Source organism: Schistocerca gregaria, chromosome X (genome assembly GCF_023897955.1).
Source record: "Schistocerca gregaria isolate iqSchGreg1 chromosome X, iqSchGreg1.2, whole genome shotgun sequence".
NCBI lineage: Eukaryota > Metazoa > Arthropoda > Insecta > Orthoptera > Acrididae > Schistocerca > Schistocerca gregaria.
In genome coordinates this window covers 688013435-688037883 of record NC_064931.1, presented here as the reverse complement: position 1 = coordinate 688037883, position 24449 = coordinate 688013435, and the positions used below count along the sequence as shown (strand labels likewise).

Below are 24449 nucleotides of genomic sequence, written 5' to 3'. Positions count from 1 at the left end.
GGATTTGGTCGTTGAGTACCCTCTTTTCCTTTGTAATGGCTATTTGCTTGTGAAAGTTTTCCTGCAACGTCAGGAGCTTTTTGCCGGCCGTTGTGGCCGTGCGGTTCTAGGCGCTTCAGTCTGGAACCGCGTGGCCGCTACTGTCGCAGGTTCGAATCCTGCCTCGGGCATGGATGTGTGTGATGTCCTTAGGTTAGTTAGGTTTAAGTAGTTCAAAGTTCTAGGGGACTGATGACCTCAGAAGTTAAGTCTCATAGTGCTCAGAGCCATTTGAACCATTTTTATACCACATAAACTAACAAACGACGGAGCTGATCCTCCTTGGTACACAAAACGGGTTAGAACACTGTTTCAGAAACAACGAAACAAACATGCCAAATTTAAACAGACGCAAAATCCCCAAGATTAGCGATCTTTTACAGAAGCTCTAAACTTAGAGCGGAGTTCAATGCGAAACGCCTATAACAGTTTCCACAACGAAACTTTGTCTCGAAACCTGGAAGAAACCCAAAGAAATTCTGGTCGTATGTGGAGTATGTTAGCGGCAAGAAACAATGTCTTCTCTGAGCGATAACAATGGAGATACTATCGAAGGCAGTGCTGCCAAAGTAGATTTACTAAACACAGTCTTCCGAAATGCCTTCACTAAAGAAGACGATGTAAATATTCCAGAATTCGAATCGAAAACAGCTGCCAACATGAGTAACGTAGACGTAAATATCCTCGGAGTAGTGAAGCAACACAAACCGCTCGGCCAGTCCGACCGGCTATTTGGTATAAATCTCTCAATTTCTGCCGATACTATTTCTCTGAATTTAAGCCACACCTGGTCTACACTTATATTGTTAATTTGGAATGAGTGGAGATTGTCTCTCAGGAAGGCGTCAAGTGAATTTTTATCTGATTTTTTGACTAGGTATATTTTTCGCTTATTTTTTGAGGATTTGGGGATTTCAATGTTCAATCTCGCTACGACAACTCTGTGGTTCACTAATCCCTGAATCGATTTTGATGCTTGTTATTAACTCAGGATTATTTGTTGCTAAAAGGTCAAGTGTGTTTTCAAACCGTTTACTATTCGCGTGGGCTCATGAACTAACTGCTCGAAATAATTTTCAGAGAATGCGTTTAGCACAATTTCGGATGATATTTTATGCGTACCTCCGGAATTAAACATGTATTTTCGCCAACATATCGAAGGTAGATTAAAGTCACCACCAACTATTATCGTGTTTGAAATCAAACTCAAGTTTTCTTTGAACCTTTCAGCAACTGTATCATCTGAATTGGAAGGTCGGTAAAAGGATCTAGTTATTATTTTATTCCGGTTGCAACAATGACCTCTGCCCATACTAACTCACAGGAAGTATCTACTTCAATTTCAGGACAAGTTAAACTACTTCTAACAGCAACAAACACGCCACCGCCAACCGTGTTTAGCCTATCTTTTCGGAACACTGTTAGGTTCTTCGCAAAACTTTCGGCTGGTCTTATATCCGTATTTAGCCAGCTTTCAGTGCCTATAACGATTTGAGCATCAGTGCTTTCTATTAGCGCTTGGAGCTCTGGTACTTCCCCACAGCTACGACAATTTACAACTGTTATACCAATGGTTCCTGTATCTATGTTCTTCCTGTGTTCAGCCTGCACCCTTTGTGAATGAAGCCCATCTTGTATTCTCTCGAGACCCTCTAACCTAAAAAACCATCCAGTCCACGCCACACAGCCCCTGCTACCCGTGTAGCCGCCTCCTGCGTATAGTGGACTCCTGAGCTATTCAGCAGAACCCGAAACCCAGCCACCCTTTGGCGCAAGTCGAGGAATCTGCATCCTACACGGTCGCAGTACCGTCTGAGCCTCCGACTCAGACCCTCCGCTCGGCTCTGTACCAGAGGTCCGCATTCGGTCCTGTCGACTATGCTGCGAATTCTACCCAGCAAAGAAAACTACGAAAAAGAATTACAAACAGTACAACTCATAGCCACAAACATTGGTTGCAACATCCACGTAGCACAAAAACACAACCAAAAAATTAAACCACAACTGAACAAAAATCAAACCAAGCAGAGAACACAAACACCAAAGAACCCCACAGACACTACAGTGCACATGGAAACACTAAACAATAACACTCGTAACATGAATAACAGAAACATGGTACCCTCTTACATACAAACACAAAGCAACACACAAGATAGCAAATATACTAAAGAAACGGGGATTACACATAGCTTACAGAACAAGAAACACACTCCCGTCACATTTACAAACAACAGACAAATCAGATAAATACCAAGGAGCAGGTATTTACAGCTAGAGTGCCAAGAACTTTGTGCTACAAAAGTTGATTTAAATCTAAAAACAAGAGACACGACAAAATGCAATATAGCAGCATATTATATCTACCACATAATACGTTTAAAGAAAACATGTATTACTGGCCACTGATGATGCTTCCCAAATAAAAGAAGCGAAACGCGTATGGCAACTAAACAAACTGCCCTGAATTAGTTGCATAGGCGGTATATACCTCCACGAATATCACTTATTGTCTGTAAAGAATCGCTGTGGGGGTCAGAATCAACTGCTTAACAAGGGGAGGGGAAGTGGGTGAAAAAGAAGATGCACGAATACCCCGACTTCATTCAACCAGTTTTTGAGAATGAGACCACTTAGTGACCTGCAGGCAGTATTCTCATATGCCGCTGAAAGTAACTACATAATTATATCATTTTATGACTCATAGTTAAGGAGATAGGACGTAATAAACATCGTGCTGTGTGAAGACGAACTGCAGAGGGAAATTCCCTAAAGATATAGATGAAATATGTGTACAAATATTCGTGAAACATATTAAATATATGTGAAATATGTGTGACATGTACGTATGTAAGCAAAGCCGCATGCAAAAAACTCCTCCTAAACCCATGGATCAATTTCAACTAAACATGTATTACTTACTATCTCTAAAAAAAAATACTGTGGACTTAAAAGCCAGCAACCTCCTATTGGGGTGGAGGTGATAAAGTGGATAGAGAGGGGGGGGGGAAGGATGAGATGGACAGACAATGAGGGGAGCAGTAAATGGACAGAGTGAGGGGGATGAGGAGGAGGATGGAGAGAGGGGAGGGGGACATGGATAGAGAGAGGGGGAGGAGGAGATAAAGGGAGTGAGGAGTAGGAAGAGGGGGCAGGGGAGATGCACTCAGAAGGGGACGAGGAGATGAGCAGAGGAGAAAGGAGCAGATTGACAGAGGGGGAGAAGGGCAGGTGGATAGAGAAAGGAGCAGGTGGAGACAGTGACTGAGGGGTGCAGGAGGTGAGCAAGGAGTAATGAGCGGAAGAGGTGAACAGAGCAAGGGGGCAGATGGAGATCGACAGAGAGGAGGGCGGAGGAGATGGACAGAGAGAGAAAGGAGGAGCAGATGGAATAATATAACTGGAACAAATACATATCTGAGTACAGCCAGGTACTCAGCTAGCAAGTTAATGAACTATGTTCATAATTCCGCAGAAAGAGTAACGTTTCTTACTTCTAAATAAATATTCCTAAATATCCCTTTCGTTTGTAATTGTGATTTAAACAGAAAACACATATCTGAGACAACCTGTATTGTTCCCTGCTGACATTTAAGTGATTTACTCTGTAATCACCAGTCGTGAAATCTCGAGTCTTTCTCCAGCCCCGTAAACATATTGCACTTTCAGTTACTCGGATTTTGACATTAGACACCACATAGCTTCATCGATGGTGTCTTAGGGTTTGGTTCTAATCCTATAGGCTACTTCCACATGTCTCTGACTATTCAATATATTATGTTCTTTTGACCTCTCTAATATATACAAACTTTACGCGTTCTGGTAGGGGGCTTTTAGAGCATAAGACACCTTCAGTACTATATTTATCGCGTCTAAATTTTCTGTTGCAGCGGGCAGAAGCTTGCGGAGCTATATGAAGATCTCCAAACCACATCAGTTTCTCCGGACTTGATAAAACGTTTCGACGGTGCATTTACGAGTTTACTCCAAGATGTGAAGAAAATTCAACAAGAGAGGAAGAAATTGGAAGAAATGTTCTCCAGGTCGGTATAACATAACCGCAGTAAAATGACGCAAGTATTTTCAACAAAAGTGATGATTTTTCCCATTTTCATTATAAATGCAAGCAATCACACCATATTTTCAGATATCCTGTACATTTTCTGAGCAGCGGACATGATTTGCAGAGAACGTGTTAGTCTCTTAATAGTATTTCCTTCTTTCTGTTTTAAAACGGAATTAAATTAAAAAAAAAGGAAAGAAAATGAATGCCGTATAGTCACGGGCGAAAATTTAGTAAGTTTATTACAGCCTAAAAGAGCAGTTGACATTAAATCAAGAGATTGCGGAGTCAACCTATCAACATAAAAGGATACCTAAATTCTCGCCTCTGGCAGTTGCATAATACGACTTATTTTAAGGAACAGACTTAACACAGTGTTTGGTAGTTTTTATTTTATTCAAACAACATCCCTCCACTCTGTGCTATGGAGAGCTTATTGATCTAACAAAACTGAGATGGCATCTTGACATACCTTATCGCGAAAATCTTATTTATATTTCATTCACACAATTTTCCACACTTCCAATCATGGCTCTTCTCCATGCTTTTTATCCAGTGAGCAGAAAAATTAGCAATGAACAGATATCGGGAGTAGGATTGATAACATGATTCGGGAAGCAATATATTCGATACCTCATCCAGAAACGCACCCTCTCGAAACCTGGACAGCAAGCTACACCTCGATGCAGAGCGCCTCTCTTGCAGAGTCTGACACTTGAGTTTGCTAAACATCTCCATAACGCTATCACGCTTACCAAATAACCCTGTGACGAAACGCGCCTCTCTTCTTTGGATCTTCTGTATCTCCTCTGTCAACCCGACCTGGTGCGGATCCCGCACTGATTAGCAATACTCAAGTATAGGTCGAACGAGTGTTTTGTAAGGGACCTCCTTTGTTGATGGACTACATTTTCTAAGGAATCTCCCAATGAATTTCAACCTGGTACTCGCCTTACCAACAATTAATTTTATATAGTCATTCCACTTCAAATCGTTCCGTACGCATACTCCCACATATTTTACAGAAGTAACTGCTACCAGTGTTCGTTCCGCTATCATATAATGATACAATTATGGATCCTTCTTTCTATGTATTCGCAATACATTATATTTGTGTATGTTAAGGGTCAGTTGCCACTCCCTGCACCAAGTGCCTATCCGCTGCAGATCTTCCTGCATTTCGCTGCAATTTTCTAATGCTGCAACTTCTCTGTATACTACAGCATCATCTGCGAAAACCCGATGCAGGATCATTCGCTCGAATTGTCCAGAATGTTCTTAAAACCAATCACGAACAATTGTGACCCAGTAACAAGGCGCATTGCCATCCATAAAAATTCCGTCCTTTTTTGGGAACAAGAAGTCCATGAATGGCTACAAATGGTCTCCAAATAGCAGAACACTACCAGGACACAGTACATTCCATGAAAACACAGCCAACACCATTATGGAATCACTACCAGCTTGTACAATGCCTTGTTGACAACTTGGGCCCGTGGCTTCGTGAGGTCTGCGCCACACTCGAACCCTACCGCCAGCTCTCACAAACTGAAATCGGGACTTATCTGACCAGCCACTGTTTTCCAGTCGTCCGGGGTCCAGTCGATATGGTCACGAGCCCAGGAGAGGCGCTATAGGCGATGCCGTGCTGTTTGCAAAGGCTTCAAAAGGCTCAAATGGCTCTGAGCACTATGGGACTTAACAACTGAGGTCATCAGTCCCTTAGAACTAGTTAAACCTAACTAACCTAAGGACATCACACACATCCATGCAGGAGGCAGGATTCGAACCTGCGACCGTAGCGGTCGCGCGGTTCCATCTGAATCGCCTATAACCGCTCGGCCACAGCGGCCGGCTTTGCAAAGACACTGGCGTCCGTCGTCTACTGCCGTAGCCCGTTAACGTCAAATTTCGCCGCACTGTCGTAACGAATACGTTCGTCTTACGTCCCACATTGATTTGTGCGGCTATTTCCCGCAATGTTGCTTGTCTGTTAACACCGACAATTGTACGCAAACGCCGCTGCTCTCGGTCGTTAAGTAAAGGCCGTCGGCCACTGCTTTGTGTGGTGAGAGGTGGCACCATAAATCTGGTATTCTTGGAACATTTTTGACACTGTGGATCTCGGAACACTGAATTCCCTAACGATTTCCGAAATGGAATGTTCCATGCGTCTAGCTCCAACTACCATTCGGCGTTCAAAGCCTGTTAATTCCTGTCTTGCGGCCATAATCACGTCGAAAATCTTTTCACTTGAGTACAAACGATAGCTCCGCCAATGAATTGCTCTTTTATACCTTACGTACGCGATATTACCGCCACCTGTACATGTGCATGTCGCTATCCCATGACTTTTGGCAGAGTACCTCAAATGGTTCAAATGACTCTAAACACTATGGGACTTAACATCTGAGGTCATCAGTCCCCGAGACATATAACTACTTAAACCTAACTAACCTAAGGACATCACACACATCCATGCCCGAGGCAGGATTCGAACCTGCGACCGTAGCAGCGGCGCGGTTCCGGACGGAAGCGCCTAGAACAGCTCGGTCACAGCTGCCGGCTTTCAGTATTTCCATAGCGCTCTACGTCACTATTGTCGTACTAACACTTTGTCTTCTGGGGTATCGCATAATTTTTGAAATTGTTCTACATTTCCACATTTCGATCGTCTCCAGTCTACAATATTCACAGCATCTTACCTGACCAACCATCTAACGCTAACTTCTACGTTTGTCAGACAATTATTTTCCAACTGAGCCGCGTGGACCGGCTCAAGGATTCACTAAAGGACTTTGTCTGCAACTACTCTTCGCGTTCCATTCCAAGACACACGAAGGCTCGCTAACACACAGCTACAACAGGTGCTAGTAGCTCATCATGTCCGAAAAATAGCTCTCGTATAAAATAGCCGTCCTGATCTTAAATAATCCTGTAAAGTATGATGCACTATCTGATCAACACTATCTGGAGTCCTATTATGGACATTAATAAGGGTTGTGTCTTCACTTCTCCTGTACTGTGGCGTAAACTCTGCTGACGACACTACCAATGAGGTTTGAGAGTCTATAGAGGAATGGCAGACCGTTCTTTCTGAAGATCTGAAACCAGAGGAAGTAAGTGATTTTGGACGCTGGGGTCTGCAGCGAAGTCGACATTCTAACTCATTCCAAAGGGGTTCCACTGGTTTCAGGTAAGGGGTCCAGCATGCCAGTCAATTTCAGGCATATTATTGTCCACAAATCATTGCCCTACAGATGCCGCTTTATGAGAGGATGCATTGTAATGTATATACAAACTATCATCGTCTACGAAAAGTTCCTCCATTGTAAGTGCTGTAAAATGAGTTCATATCCTGGTACATATGCGTCTTCTTAATCACAAATAGTAGACCATGTCCTATGCACGAAAATATCCCCGTGCCGTTACACCACCCCTTCATATACTTCACTGTTGGCAGTTTACATCACGGCATGTAACGTTCTCCATCCTCTCGCAAACCCAAATCCTTTCATCCGATTGCTACAAGGATATCGTGGTTCTTCACTCCAGATCACTCGTTTATTGTCACCCATTGTCCAGTGACGCCGCTCTTTACAGCACCCCATGTGCCGCTTACCGCTGTTTACGAAGCCTCTCTGGCATTTCTAGGTCCCCAGTTTAATGCATACATACTACTGGCCATTAACATTGCTACACCAACAAGAAATGCAGATGATAAACGGGTATACATTGGACAAATATATTATACTACAACTGACATGTGATTACATTTTCACGCATTTTGGGTGCGTATATCCTGAGAAATCAGAACCCAGAACAACCACCTCAGGCCGTAATAACGGTCTTGATACGCCTGGGCATTAAGTCAAACAGAGCTTGGATGGCGTGTACAGGTACAACTGCCCATGCAGCTTCAACACGATACCACAGTTCTCCAAGAGTAGTGACTGGCGTATTTTGACGAGCCAGTTGCTCGGCCACCATTGACCAGACGTTTTCAATTGGTGGGAGATCTGGAGAATGTGCTGGCCAGGGCAGCAGTCGAACATTTTCTGTATCCAGAAAGGCCTGTACAGGACCTGCAACATGTGGGCGTGCATTATCCTGTTGAAATGTACGGTTTCACAGGGATCGAGTGAAGGGTAGAGCCACGGGTCGTAACACATCTGAAATGTAACGTCCACTGTTCAAAGTGCCGTCAATGCGAGCAAGAGGTGACCGAGAAGTGTAACCAATGGCACCCCATACCATAACGCCGGGTTGTACACCAGTATGGCTATGACGAATACACGCTTCCAATGTGCGTTGACCGCGATGTCGCCAAACACGGATGCGACCATCAGAACCTGGGTTCATCCATAAAAATGTCGTTTTGCCATTCGTGCACCCACGTTCGTCGTTGAGTACACCATCGCATGGTCTCCTGTCTAAGATGCAGCATCAAGGGTAACCGCAGCCATGGCCTCCGAGCTGATAGTCCATGCTGCTGCAAACGTCGTCGAACTGTTCGTGCAGATGGTTGTTGTCTTGCAAGCGTCCCCATCTGTTGACGCAGGGATCGAGACGTAACTGCACGATCCGTTAGAGCGATGCGGATAAGATGCCTGTCATCTCGACTGCTAGTGATACGAGGCCGTTGTGATCCAGCACGGCGTTCCGTATTACCCTCCGGAACATACCGATTCCATATTCTGCTAACAGTCATTGGATCTCGACCAACGCGAGCAGCAATGTCGCGATTCCGTAAACGGCAATCGCGATAGTCTACAATCCGACCTTTATCAAAGTCGGAAACGTGATGGTACGCATTTTTCCTCCTTACACGAGGCATCGCAACAACGTTTCACTAGGCAACGCCGGTCAACTGCTGTTTTTGTATGAGAAATCGGGTTGAAACTTTCCTCACGTCATCACGTTGTAGGTGTCGCCACCGGCGCCAACCTTGTGTGAATGCTCTGAAAAGCTAATCATTTGCATATCACAGCATCTTCTTCCTGTCGGTTAAATTTCGCGTCTGTAGTACGTCATCTTCGTGGTGCAGCAATTTTAATGGCCAGAAGTGTAGTTTGTTAACCTCCAAATGGATTGAAAATATTTCCGGGTCGCACTTATTTATCACATCCCAAGACAACACTTTCTTATTGCAAGCATAATGCTCTTGAGGCGATTTCTGTCTTTGTATGACAAACCTCGTTTCAGTTTCTATGGCACTACTCAGACAGAAGCAGGTCTTACTCACCTAATATCATTTTTACTTTAGAGTCATTCTTACTGTCACAGTATTTGTCTTCCTTAAATTAATTTCTTATTTCCAATATATGACTGAGATTAAAATCATTAACATATTATTGGTATCCCTGAAAAAGCCTGCCTGGATTCCGTTCTCAAATACGAATTGTGATCACTGTATTTTCTGGTCTTAAAAATTGATGCCATTTTACCTCTCTTTCATGTTAACTACAGCTTCTTCCGAAAACATGGTGGACAAGTAAACCGTACGTTCTCAGCCCTTCGTTAATATTGGCTATCTTGTTTCAGCCAGTTACTGTTATCGTCATCCTACTAGCCTTTTACAGCTATGAGAAAGATGCATGTATCTTCAAAAAACAAAGAGCACGTTGCCAGTCAACCGAATTAAAAACTTTCGTTGAACAGTGAAATTGAAATTAATTTTTTTTTCATGTTTCGATTGGTTTCTGGATTCAAGAGTCCATTTGGACTTACTTTCCTTGCTACGTCTTCTACTTTCAAATCTAATATTGCCTCACCGACAAATCATTTAATATCACATCCACGTGACCCGAAAACATCGATAACGGTGGAATTTTGACAGAACATGTATACGAAAAAGGCATTAAACCACCATTTAATAATAATGCCACCAGTATCTATTCGTTCTTGTAACACTGTGCTATAATAACATTAAAATGCAATGCATTTCATATTTGTAAATCACCAAATGGTCACAGAAATCAGAAAGCTGTGTAAAAAACATAGTCGGGAGAAAGTTATAATTAAAAATTGTTGCATCTCGAAAGATGTCTCATTTTGATCCTATCAATGTCTAATCCCACAGTAAAAAAATCATGACTGGTGGCAAAATTAATAGGTATTAGTTAGTTTGATGCAGCTCAGTCATATTGTTCATATTTAGCCCATACAGTTAACCACCATATAAAGAGGTATTCCTCTGAAGAAATCATAACTGCTTTTGTATGACGGGATCTGGTGAACTCCGCGAAACTTTTACACTTTTGCCAAGTAAACGACACTGAGAGCAACAACCAGTCATCAGTAGCAGTGTGTATCACGGGAAGGGGGATGAGAAGATATTAACTGGAGGTTCGCGATGCGATGCTTAACACTTTATTCGTAGCCTATTCGCAGTCTTCAGAGTATATTATATCCACATCCTCAACAGCGGGTGAAGAATGCTTCTGTCTGAATGGTCATACTTATAAATGAAAAGAGCACAAAATTGTAGTGCTCTTTCAAGAGGTGAAACATTTTTTCAATAGACATTTGTAGCTGCCGGTGGTACATTTACCTGTCCCAGTATAGAATTACCAAAAGCCGTCGCGAGACAAACATTCAGAGCAGACGTCACAAATTTAATAAAGTCTCTACCAGGAAAAGCTGCTTTCACCGGACCATTTGATGTCCGACGCTCTAATTACATTGAACCAACCGCCGAAAACAAAGCGAAAACCGCTACTTAAACAAACTCAGTTCTCGGTGTCCTCCACTATGTAGTTTAGTTCACATTTACTGATAAATCAGTATCCATTGATTTATCATGCTTTGCAGCACTAAATATATTTGCATTTGAGTTACTTACTTTTTATATTTTTTCTACTCTTACTAATAACTTTCATCTGTGTGATTTATGTTATTTAGGTTACCCTGACCAATATGGTTAGATGTCTCGTTTACAGCAATTGATCCACTTTTATTTACACATACCCACAATTGTTTTCTAATCGCTCTGTTTTGCCTGTTCTACATTACAGGCCTATTTTTATATTAAAAAATTAATATTTTCAGTTGTTGTCGTGATGCCTTATGCACTCTGGTCGCTTTCATATTCGGAATTATTCTTAATGTTCATATTTTTCTCGCTTTTTATTTTGAAATCACTTAGTCTACTTTTCGTAGCAGTTTTACTATAGACGTGTCACCTAACTTTGTAATTGCACCTTTATAGTAAAAAATGAAGAAGAGAACCAGGAGAAGTGTTACAGTGGTTAAGATACCAAATTTGTTCGGAGGGACCGGAGGTCGCATCCCCGTCCGACCTTCCAGAGCCAGCTTTAGATCTGCCGTGTTTTCCTAAAGCGCTCAAGGAAAACTCTGCCGCGGTTCCTTTAAGAAGAGCACGCCTGATTTCCGTCCTCGATCGGACATTTTACTCCGTCTCTAATTATATCGCCGACAGGCTGTTGAAACCTAATATTCCTTAATTAACTTGTCAGCATGAAAAGATAAGTTAACAGAATTAGCACTTGAGATAAATAACAATAAAGGCGAAATGAAAATGGTGCATAAACCTATGATTTTTTTCTTTCACCTTTCATTCTACCACTCCTTCCTCATAATCCGTCCATGCTTCCCATTCCCTGCAGCTCTCTCTCTTCTCCTTCCTACCGCATCTCTCTCTAACCCTCCATCCCTTGCCCCTTCCCACACCGCTCCCTCAACACTCCTCGTTCATTATTTTCTCTCTCTCTCTCTCTCTCTCTCTCTCTCTCTCTCTCTCACACACACACACACACACACACACACACACACACACACACATACACACAACACACACAACTTAATTTTACTTACACGTTTTGTAAGGGACAATGAAAAAGTTTCAGTTTTGGGGCGTTGCTGCAGCGTATATGCAACATAGCGTGACTCCGATGCTGGTACACTGGCATATAACCACTGAAATATGGTTCAAATGGCTCTGAGCACTATGGAACTTAACTGCTGAGGTCATCAGTCCCCTATAACGTAGAACTACTTAAACCTAACTAACATAAGGACATCACACACATCCATGCCCGAGGCAGGATTCGAACCTGCGACCGTAGTGGTCGCGCGGTTTCAGACTGAAGCGCCTACAACAACTCGGCCACTCCGGCGGGCAACCACTGACATGTGTTGTTGTTGTTGTTGTGGTCTTCAGTTCTGAGACTGATTTGATGCAGCTCTCCAATCTACTCTATCCTGTGCAAGCTTCTTCATCTCCCAGTACCTACTGCAGCCTACATACTTCTGAATCTGCTTAGTGTATTCATCTCTTAGTCTCCCTCTACGATTTTTACCCTCCACGCTGACCTCCAATACTAAATTGGGGATCCCTCGATGTCTCAGAACATGTCCTACAAACCGATCCCTTCTTCTAGTCAAGTTGTGCCCCAAGCTCCTCTTCTCCCCAATTCTATTCAATACCTCCTCATTAGTTATGTGATCTACCCATCTAATCTTCAGCATTCTTCTGTAGCACCACATTTCGAAAGCTTCCATTCTCTTCTTGTCTAAACTATTTATCGTCCACGTTTCACTTCCATACATGGCTACAGTCTATACAAATACTTTCAGAAACGACTTCCTGACATTTAAATCTATACTCGATGTTAACAATTTTTTCTTCTTCAGAAACGCTTTCCTTGCCATTCCCAGTCTACATTTTATATCCTCTCTACTTCGGCCATCATCAGTTATTTTGCTCCCCAAATAGCAAAACTCCTTTACTACTTTAAGTATCTCATTTCCTAATGTAATTCCCTCAGCATCACCCGACTTAATTCGACTATATTCGATTATTCTCGTTTCGCTTTTGTTGATGTTCATCTTATACCCTCCTTTCAAGACACTGCCCATTCCGTTCAACTGCTCTTCCAAGTCCTTTTGTTTGCCTTTCCTTAATATTTCTTCTAAGATAAGTCGTAGAGTGTGTCAGTATTTTGCAGCTGTGACTTATTAAACTGATAGTTCGGTAATTTTCACATCTGTCAACACCTGCTTTCTTTGGGAGTGGAATTATTATATTCTTCTTGAAGTCTGAGGGAATTTCGCCTGTCTCATACATCTTGCTCACCAGATGATACAGTCTTGTCACGACTGGCTCTCCCAAGGCTGTCAGTAGTTCTAATGGAATGTTGTCTACTCCGGGGGCCTTGTTTCGACTCAAGTCTTTCAGTGCTCTGTCAAACTCTTCACGCAGTATCATATCTCTTATTTCATCTTCATCTACATCCTCTTCCATTTCCATAATATTGTCCTCAAGTACATCGCCCTTGTATAGACCCTCTATATACACCTTCCACCTTTCTGCTTTCCCTTCTTTGCTTAGAACTGGGTTTCCATCAAACCTCTTGATATTCATACAAGTGGTTCTCCTTTCTCCAAAGGTGTCTTTATTTTTCCTGTAGGCAGTATCTATCTTACCCCTAGTGAGATAAGCCTCTACATCATTTCATTTGTCCTCTAGCCATCCCTGTTTAGCAGTTTTGCACTTCCTGTCGATATCATTCTTGAGACGTTTATATCCCTTTTCGCCTGCTTCATTTACTGCATTTTTGTATTTTCTCCTTTCATCAATTAAATTAAACATTTGTTCTGTTACCCAAGGGTTTCTACTAGCACTCGTCTTTTTACCTATTTGATCCTCTGCTGCCTTCACTATTTCATCCCTCAAAGCTACACTTTGTTCTTCTACTATATTTCTTTCCCCCATTCCTGTCAATTGTTCCCTTATGCTCTCCCTGAAACTCTGTACAACCTCTGGTTCTTTCAGTTTATCCAGGTCCCATCTCCTTAAATTCCCACCTTTTTGCAGTTTCTTCAGTTTTAATCTACAGTTCATAACCAATAGATTGTGGTCAGAGTCCACATCTGCCCCTGGAAATGTCTTGCAAGTTAAAACCTGGTTCCTAAATCTCTGTCTTACCTTTATGTAATCTATTTGATATCTTTTAGTATCTCCAGGGTTCTTCCATGTATACAACCTTCTTTCATGATTCGTGAACCAAGTATCAGCTGTGATTAAGTTATGATCTGCGCAAAATTCTACCAAGCGCATTTCTCTTTCATTTCTTAGCCCCAATCCATATTCACCTACTATGTTTCCTTCTCTCCGTTTTCCTACTCTTGAATTCCAGTCACCCATGACTATTAAATTTTCGGCTCCCTTCACTACCTGAATAATTTCTTTTATCTCATCATACATTTCATCAATTCCTTCGTCATCTGCTGAGCTAGTTGGCATATAAACTTGTACTACTGTAGTAAGCGTGGGCTTCGTGTCTATCTTGGCCACAATAATGCGTTCACTATGCTGTTTGTAGTAGCTTACCCGTACTCCTATTTTTTTTATTCATTATTAAACCTACTCCCGCATTACCGCTACTTGATTTTGTATTTACAACCCTGTATTCACCTGACCGAAAGTCTTGTTCCTCCTGCCACCGAACTTCACTAGTTCCCACTATATCTAACATTAACACAGCCATTTCCCTTTTCAAATTTTCTAACTTACCTGCCAGATTAAGGGATCTGACATTCCACGCTCCGATCCGTAGAACGCCAGTTTTCTTTCTCCTGATAACTACGTCCTCTTGAGTAATCCCCGCCCGGATATCCGAATGGGGGACTATTTCACCTCCGGAATATTTTACCCAAGAGGACGCCATCATCATTTAATCATACAGTAAAGCTGCATGCCCTCGGGAAAAATTACGGCTGCAGTTTCCCCATGCTTTCAGCCGTTCGCAGTACCAGAACAGCAAGGCCATTTTAGTTAGTGTTGCAAGGCTAGATCAGTCTGTTACCCAAACTGTTGCCTCTGCAACTACTGAAAAGGCTGTTGCCCTCTTCAGGAACCACACGTTTGTCTGGCCTCTCAACAGATACCCCTCCGTTGTGGTTGCACCTACGGTACGGCTATCTGAATCACTGAGGCACGCAAGCATCTCCACCAACGGCAAGGTCCATGGTTCATGGGTGGGGGGGGGGGGGGGGGGCACTGACATATAGGCAAGGTATTAGTGTGGCATTCGTGTCTTTCTGACGTGCGTGCGGCGAATGAGGAAACATGGTGCCGTTATTACAAAATGCTTCCAAACAGGACCAACGTGCTGTTATTCTTTTCTTGGTTGCCGACACCGGTAGACATCCATCGGAGAGTGAAGAATGTGTACGGAGCAGCAAGTCTGACTAAAATTGGGAAAACTGCGATGAGAGGTGCTGCTGGTTCATGATAACACACATCCCAATTTCACTAATGTCGTAACGCAGAAGTTATGTCAACTCAAGTGAAAATTCTCGAGCACCTGCCCTATAGTTCTGATTCTACTCATGCGACTACACGTCTTGCCGAGTAAACGATTCGTGTCGGACGAGGATGTGAATCAGGCAATTTCGGACTTCTTCGCGCAGCAGTAAACGGTGTTTTACCAAACCGGTATCTTTAACCTGAGGCATCGTGTTGATTTCCTCAGTGCTCCCGGTGGTTTTGCCTAATTGGTATACTGATTTTGGGCTGTACGGCCTTCGAACCTAAACTTTCTGATGGCCCCTTTCCATCCGGTACTTTAGTTGGATGATTTTTCTTTGGGAGAGGGGTGTACTCATCTCACGTTAAAATTTTACGTCTCGTCTCATATTGAACATCACTGTCTGGTTAACATTTTAGGCGTGGCATTTTTTCTGCTGTAATCCTGCCACCTTGAAGCCATGATCTGGTGTATGGAGCAGGATAAAAACGTCAATTAGTGGTCGCACGGTGGTCCTGCACAAACAGTTATGTCTATGACCATGGAACAAGAGATAAACTCAACTTACATTTACCTAGAAAAAATAAACATAAGACTCAAAACAGTATTTTCTACCAAGGAATACAACTGTACAATAAATTACCATAAGAGATTAAAGAAATTCAAAAAATACACTCATTTAAAAAAGCAGCTAAAAAGTACCTGTTATGCAATGCATTTTATACATTGAAGGATTACTTAGATAAAACAGAGTAGGGGTTTGGTGAAAAAAGTGTTATACAAATAAATAATAATAATGATTACAAAACACCCAACATTCCACATAACACCTTCACACTTTTTTTCCTTCTTTTTCCCTTTCTAGAAAAACTTACCCTCAAGCTATGCATTGCACAATACTAACACCTCTTCCTCTTTCTGACCTCAACATCTCACTCATTATGGAGGGATGCTGACTCAATTTTTCAGGATAGCAAATGGGACGTTGTGGTACAGAAAATGGCTCAGAGACCACCAGTGTGTGTGTGTGTGTGTGTGTGTGTGTGTGTGTGTGTGTGTGTGTGTTTGTAGTGAGTGAAGTGTTATGAAACAATGTATGTGTAGTGTGTGCAGTGACTGATAGTGAGATAGAAGTGAACAGTGTGGCATTACATTATTTAATAAGTTATTTGTGAAAAAAGTATTGTATACCAGGAATGAATGTAATGATTGTCTCTAACTAGAAGTCTGTAAATTTATGTGTATACGAATTAGCTTATTTTAAATTCTTCTAAACTTGTAAATACTTTGATATGTCCTATATCCTTGTAAAAAGAGATCTATGGGTGAATAAAGCTACTACTACTACTACTGATAATAAAAACAAGTTTACTTGGTTCAAATGGCTCTGAACACTATGGGACTTAACTTCTGAGGTCATCAGTCTCCTAGAACTTAGAACTACTTAAACCTAACTAACCTAAGGACATCACACACATCCATGCCCGAGGCAGGATTCGAACCTGCGACCGTGGCGGTTGCGCGGTTCCAGACTGTAGCGCCTAGAACCGCTGGGCCACTCCGGCCGGCCAAGATTACTTGCACGTTGCCTATACAGACAGTTTCTTTTCTTTGTTAAGACTTCATTAATGGCACTAATTATCTTTCGCGCTCAGAGATGACCACTGGAACTGTAAACACAACTTCTATTAATGGTTTCAATGAAGGGCCATAACATTTGTCTCTATGTACATTCCCTAAATTCATTTATGTATTTTCTTTTGTCTGTTAACTGAAGTGTATCACGCAGGTTGGTCACCTTTGGTAACGTATGTTTCTCGAGGCCAATGAGCTGGAGTCATAATCTTCAAGTCTTCAAATAGTACCACCAATGGTTCATTAGGTTTGGCTTCTAAAGAAGTAAGATGTGAAGCTTGACTTCATTTTGCACTAATCCCTGTTTAGCAGTTTTGCACTTCCTGTCGATATCATTCTTGAGACGTTTATATCCCTTTTCGCCTGCTTCATTTACTGCATTTTTGTATTTTCTCCTTTCATCAATTAAATTAAACATTTGTTCTGTTACCCAAGGGTTTCTACTAGCACTCGTCTTTTTACCTATTTGATCCTCTGCTGCCTTCACTATTTCATCCCTCAAAGCTACACGTTGTTCTTCTACTATATTTCTTTCCCCCATTCCTGTCAATTGTTCCCTTATGCTCTCCCTGAAACTCTGTACAACCTCTGGTTCTTTCAGTTTATCCAGGTCCCATCTCCTTAAATTCCCACCTTTTTGCAGTTTCTTCAGTTTTAATCTACAGTTCATAACCAATAGATTGTGGTCAGAGTCCACATCTGCCCCTGGAAATGTCTTGCAAGTTAAAACCTGGTTCCTAAATCTCTGTCTTACCTTTATGTAATCTATTTGATATCTTTTAGTATCTCCAGGGTTCTTCCATGTATACAACCTTCTTTCATGATTCGTGAACCAAGTATCAGCTGTGATTAAGTTATGATCTGCGCAAAATTCTACCAAGCGCATTTCTCTTTCATTTCTTAGCCCCAATCCATATTCACCTACTATGTTTCCTTCTCTCCGTTTTCCTACTCTTGAATTCCAGTCACCCATGACTATTAAATTTTCGGCTCCCTTCACTACCTGAATAATTTCTTTTATCTCATCATACATTTCATCAATTCCTTCGTCATCCGCTGAGCTAGTTGGCATATAAACTTGTACTACTGTAGTAAGCGTGGGCTTCGTGTCTATCTTGGCCACAATAATGCGTTCACTATGCTGTTTGTAGTAGCTTACCCGTACTCCTATTTTTTTTATTCATTATTAAACCTACTCCCGCATTACCGCTACTTGATTTTGTATTTACAACCCTGTATTCACCTGACCGAAAGTCTTGTTCCTCCTGCCACCGAACTTCACTAGTTCCCACTATATCTAACATTAACACAGCCATTTCCCTTTTCAAATTTTCTAACTTACCTGCCAGATTAAGGGATCTGACATTCCACGCTCCGATCCGTAGAACGCCAGTTTTCTTTCTCCTGATAACTACGTCCTCTTGAGTAATCCCCGCCCGGATATCCGAATGGGGGACTATTTCACCTCCGGAATATTTTACCCAAGAGGACGCCATCATCATTTAATCATACAGTAAAGCTGCATGCCCTCGGGAAAAATTACGGCTGCAGTTTCCCCATGCTTTCAGCCGTTCGCAGTACCAGAACAGCAAGGCCATTTTAGTTAGTGTTGCAAGGCTAGATCAGTCTGTTACCCAAACTGTTGCCTCTGCAACTACTGAAAAGGCTGTTGCCCTCTTCAGGAACCACACGTTTGTCTGGCCTCTCCAGATACCCCTCCGTTGTGGTTGCACCTACGGTACGGCTATCTGAATCACTGAGGCACGCAAGCATCTCCACCAACGGCAAGGTCCATGGTTCATGGGTGGGGGGGGGGGGGGGCACTGACATATAGGCAAGGTATTAGTGTGGCATTCGTGTCTTTCTGACGTGCGTGCGGCGAATGAGGAAACATGGTGCCGTTATTACAAAATGCTTCCAAACAGGACCAACGTGCTGTTATTCTTTTCTTGGTTGCCGACACCGGTAGACATCCATCGGAGAGTGAAGAATGTGTACGGAGCAGCAAGTCTGACTAAAATTGGGAAAACTGCGATGAGAGGTGCTGCTGGTTCATGATAACGCACATCCCAATTTCACTAATGTCGTAACGCAGAAGTTATGTCAACTCAAGTGAAAATTCTCGAGCACCTGCCCTATAGTTCTGATTCTACTCATGCGACTACACGTCTTGCCGAGTAAACGATTCGTGTCGGACGAGGATGTGAATCAGGCAATTTCGGACTTCTTCGCGCAGCAGTAAACGGTGTTTTACCAAACCGGTATCTTTAACCTGAGGCATCGTGTTGATTTCCTCAGTGCTCCCGGTGGTTTTGCCTAATTGGTATACTGATTTTGGGCTGTACGGCCTTCGAACCTAAACTTTCTGATGGCCCCTTTCCATCCGGTACTTTAGTTGGATGATTTTTCTTTGGGAGAGGGGTGTACTCATCTCACGTTAAAATTTTACGTCTCGTCTCATATTGAACATCACTGTCTGGTTAACATTTTAGGCGTGGCATTTTTTCTGCTGTAATCCTGCCACCTTGAAGCCATGATCTGGTGTATGGAGCAGGATAAAAACGTCAATTAGTGGTCGCACGGTGGTCCTGCACAAACAGTTATGTCTATGACCATGGAACAAGAGATAAACTCAACTTACATTTACCTAGAAAAAATAAACATAAGACTCAAAACAGTATTTTCTACCAAGGAATACAACTGTACAATAAATTACCATAAGAGATTAAAGAAATTCAAAAAATACACTCATTTAAAAAAGCAGCTAAAAAGTACCTGTTATGCAATGCATTTTATACATTGAAGGATTACTTAGATAAAACAGAGTAGGGGTTTGGTGAAAAAAGTGTTATACAAATAAATAATAATAATGATTACAAAACACCCAACATTCCACATAACACCTTCACACTTTTTTTCCTTCTTTTTCCCTTTCTAGAAAAACTTACCCTCAAGCTATGCATTGCACAATACTAACACCTCTTCCTCTTTCTGACCTCAACATCTCACTCATTATGGAGGGATGCTGACTCAATTTTTCAGGATAGCAAATGGGACGTTGTGGTACAGAAAATGGCTCAGAGACCACCAGTGTGTGTGTGTGTGTGTGTGTGTGTGTGTGTGTGTTTGTAGTGAGTGAAGTGTTATGAAACAATGTATGTGTAGTGTGTGCAGTGACTGATAGTGAGATAGAAGTGAACAGTGTGGCATTACATTATTTAATAAGTTATTTGTGAAAAAAGTATTGTATACCAGGAATGAATGTAATGATTGTCTCTAACTAGAAGTCTGTAAATTTATGTGTATACGAATTAGCTTATTTTAAATTCTTCTAAACTTGTAAATACTTTGATATGTCCTATATCCTTGTAAAAAGAGATCTATGGGTGAATAAAGCTACTACTACTACTACTGATAATAAAAACAAGTTTACTTGGTTCAAATGGCTCTGAATACTATGGGACTTAACTTCTGAGGTCATCAGTCTCCTAGAACTTAGAACTACTTAAACCTAACTAACCTAAGGACATCACACACATCCATGCCCGAGGCAGGATTCGAACCTGCGACCGTGGCGGTTGCGCGGTTCCAGACTGTAGCGCCTAGAACCGCTGGGCCACTCCGGCCGGCCAAGATTACTTGCACGTTGCCTATACAGACAGTTTCTTTTCTTTGTTAAGACTTCATTAATGGCACTAATTATCTTTCGCGCTCAGAGATGACCACTGGAACTGTAAACACAACTTTTATTAATGGTTTCAATGAAGGGCCATAACATTTGTCTCTATGTACATTCCCTAAATTCATTTATGTATTTTCTTTTGTCTGTTAACTGAAGTGTATCACGCAGGTTGGTCACCTTTGGTAACGTATGTTTCTCGAGGCCAATGAGCTGGAGTCATAATCTTCAAGTCTTCAAATAGTACCACCAATGGTTCATTAGGTTTGGCTTCTAAAGAAGTAAGATGTGAAGCTTGACTTCATTTTGCACTAATCACTGCTTGAGATATTCTGCCAGGCTCCTCAGAAATTGTCTACTATGAATGTCCTTTACTTTACTATTATATTGCTGAGTTGTGTGTCTGAATAACTGTGATTTCACTGCGGTGTTGGCTTGCTCTAAATATGGACCTGGACAATTTATCAATGATTCTACTACATGGATTGTTCCGGAACCGTGCGACTGCTACGGTCGCAGGTTCGAATCCTGCCTCGGGCATGGGTGTGTGTGATGTCCTTAGGTTAGTTCGGTTTAAGTAGTTCTAAGTTCTAGGGGACTGATGACCACAGCAGTTGAGTCCCATAGTGCTCAGAGCCATTTGAACCATTTACATGGATTGTGCGCTTATTTGCCCGTCTGCATCTGGAATTGTGATCTCTCTCTTCTCTCGGCGCAAGGATAAGTCGGAAAGTTCATTATTAATCAGAATTTTGCACAGACCACTGTTATTGCTTCTACCCTTCTCATATCTTTTAGGATCGTTTGCAGATTTTGTAAAGTGCTTTACTACGGGGCTATAACTCTCCCACACTGTTTTGACACTTCTTAAGCTCGAAACTGTCCATCTTATGGTGCATATATTTCCTGTTTTGGATAATGTCTGTCCTAAAGCAGTTGCACAGTCTATAATTTTTATCCGACATTTAGGAAACATTCCGTATGTAGTATACAATTTATTAAAAAAACAGTGAAAATTGCAACAGCCTCCACGTCACTTTGTGTATCATGAACGGTTAATTCCAATCTATGATTTGGGAAATGCCGTATCAGAATGTGAGGAAGAATATTCTCATTCATGTTGCAACCCCTTTTTTCTTCCGAAGCATTACGGAGGCACCATCTCAGGAAATCCAACTAGGTTTGCTTTAAGGTAAGGTGCATTTAGATTATGTGAATCCAGATTCTTCAGCAGAACTTCTTTTACTGAAAATGCTGTCACATCAGTCAGTTCTACAAAATCTCAAAAAAAGTGTTTGCAAAGAAGCTATAATGCTCGTGCCACATCTCATACAAACTGCTGCATTGGTTTATTACTTGTCGTACCAAGTTTAATATTACTATCCACAAGATATTTAGTTGCTTTCTATCTATCAGATGCACATAATGTGAATTTCGACTGATATCTGATCAATAACGTTCGCACAACTGTAATTATAATGCAGAACACTCTCCTTATAAAAAAAAAAATGGTTCAAATGGCTCTGAGCACTATGCGACTTAACATCTGTGGTCATCAGTCACCTAGAACTTAGAACTAATTAAACCTAACTAACCTAAGGACATCACACACATCCATGCCCGAGGCAGGATTCGAACCTGCGACCGTAGCAGTCGCGCGGTTCGGGAGTGAGCGCCTAGAACCACGAGACCACCGCGGCCGGCCTCTCCTTATCAGTCCATTAATTTCTGGAAGTATAAGGTCTATTCAATCTACCCTCTTTGTAGTAAGTTCTGAACATTCCGTAGGTCGTTTCTAGCCTGTTTGTGTTCATTTACTCAACACCTGTTTCCATTTGCTGTCTCTCTGGACTGTCTCATACTGAACACATTTACAGTTCTGTAATGTTCCGCATTTTTTTCTCGGAGACTTAAATGTTGTGTCTCCTTGTATTGTACGTTAACCGGGGACCTAGAAACGACGGAGAAGCTCCGTCCCCGCCGCAGCCGCAGTGATCCACAATCCCACGACGACTACCGCAGTCTACTCCCCCCCCCCTCCCCCTCTCCCCCCCCCCCCCTCAGGGAACGTCTCACACCAGACGAGTGTAACACCTATGTTTGCGTTGTAGAGTAATGGTGGTGTACGCGTACGTGGAGAACTTGTTTGCGCAGCAATCGCCGACATAGTGTAACTGAGACAGAATAAGGGGAACCAGCGCGCATTCGCCGAGGCAGATGGAAAACCGCCTAAAAACCATCCACCGGACCTCGACACCAATCGCCGGGCGGATTCGTGCCGGGGACCAGGCGCTCCTTCCCGCCCGGAAAGCCGTGTGTTAGACCGCACGGCCAATCGGGCGGGCTTTGTGTCTCCTTACTACCACAATAATAATGATAATAATAATAATAATAATAATAATCTCACATCGTGCTAATTCTTTTGCTGGCTTTGCTTGAATTCCATATTGCAGCCCCATTATAAATTTATTTACTGCTGCACATATTGAACAGCCCAACTTAATATTTCTCACCTCCAGCCAGGTATTTCCTTTTAATTGTACTGTGCTGAAGTAAAGCATGCCGGCATAAAAAGTCCAGCCTCCTCACGTGGGTTTCAACGGTTTTACTGTTACTAGTATCGCTTGTATCTGATCACACAGAACACATTCTTTTACCTCCACCAGAGTCACTGACATACTCGCTTGCTCGTTTTGGTGTACTTTTCAATGACTTCAACATTTATAACATCGGTGTTGCTCTACAAATATTACACACAGTTTCCAACTGTTCGCTAAACAGCCGTAAACACATGCACAATATCAGAAAGTACAAGCAGAAGAGAATGGCAGCCACTGACGGAAATAATTCTTGGCTCAGAATACGCCCGAGGCTTCCGGTAAAGCAAAAACGCTTACCTTGCTCATAACCGAAGACCTAGCCTGGGTAGCCAACGTGTAGTCTAACAAATAAACAAAAAATCACTGAAGATTGGGGACCCGTATCTATGGTCTGTTTAATAATTTTTTGTCGTTAATAACAAATATATTCTCATCTTGAATAGCAAATTTAGTATTTTATGAATATATGATTTCCCGTACTACCTCTACGAACTAACTACCTACCAGTGCGCGCATTTTTCCCGGTACGCAAAGAAGAAAATAATTTTATATCGGTATTCACTACCGGTGCTTACCGGCCCCACTAAAGCAGTGTTTCCATCAACCATCACTCTTTAGAACGTCACACGGTGCATCTGTTTTAATGCAGAGATACCTTATCACCACTGTCACTTGACTATAAGCGATATGAAGAATGAAAGAGGTTTCTCATATATGCTAGGAACCTGCGAATTGTCAGATGCACATAATGTGAAACTAGCTTTCCATAAAAGGCTGGTACTGCACTGAATGTTGTCATTTACTGACACAGCTATGTCTAGGCGAAGTCCTTGGAGTTTTAGTGGTTCAGGACTAACGGAAGTAAGAGACCCAGAAAAAAGTGCACGAAGAATACCAATGCTCACGATTTGGGCAAGGAAAATTGCCCGGTAAAGCGATGTCCGTCCAGTTGAGCAACAGCAAATACCTGTTGAACGTTGGAAAACCCGAAAGGTTTACCAATCTGGACACAGAAGAACCAAAATAGGGCCACAAATGAACAGAGTAACAACAGAAGTGGTGGAGATTTTTCTGTGGCTTCGCAAGGAAGGAAAATCTCTGTCTCATATCGGAAATGTTGTAGAAAGGAGCCGAGAATCAGTTCATAGCATCTTCAGTGT

The 24449-nt window shown here is 42.1% G+C and overlaps 1 protein-coding gene across 1 annotated transcript in view; it reads left to right on the top strand.

The window, feature by feature from the left end:
• Positions 1-24449, top strand: part of LOC126298278 (ras and EF-hand domain-containing protein-like) — a 349695-nt gene that overhangs the window by 138429 nt on the left and 186817 nt on the right. The window contains exon 2 of the mRNA XM_049989578.1: positions 3930-4082. Within this exon, the coding sequence (XP_049845535.1) occupies positions 3930-4082 (153 nt within the window). The remainder of the gene's footprint in view (positions 1-3929; positions 4083-24449) is intronic.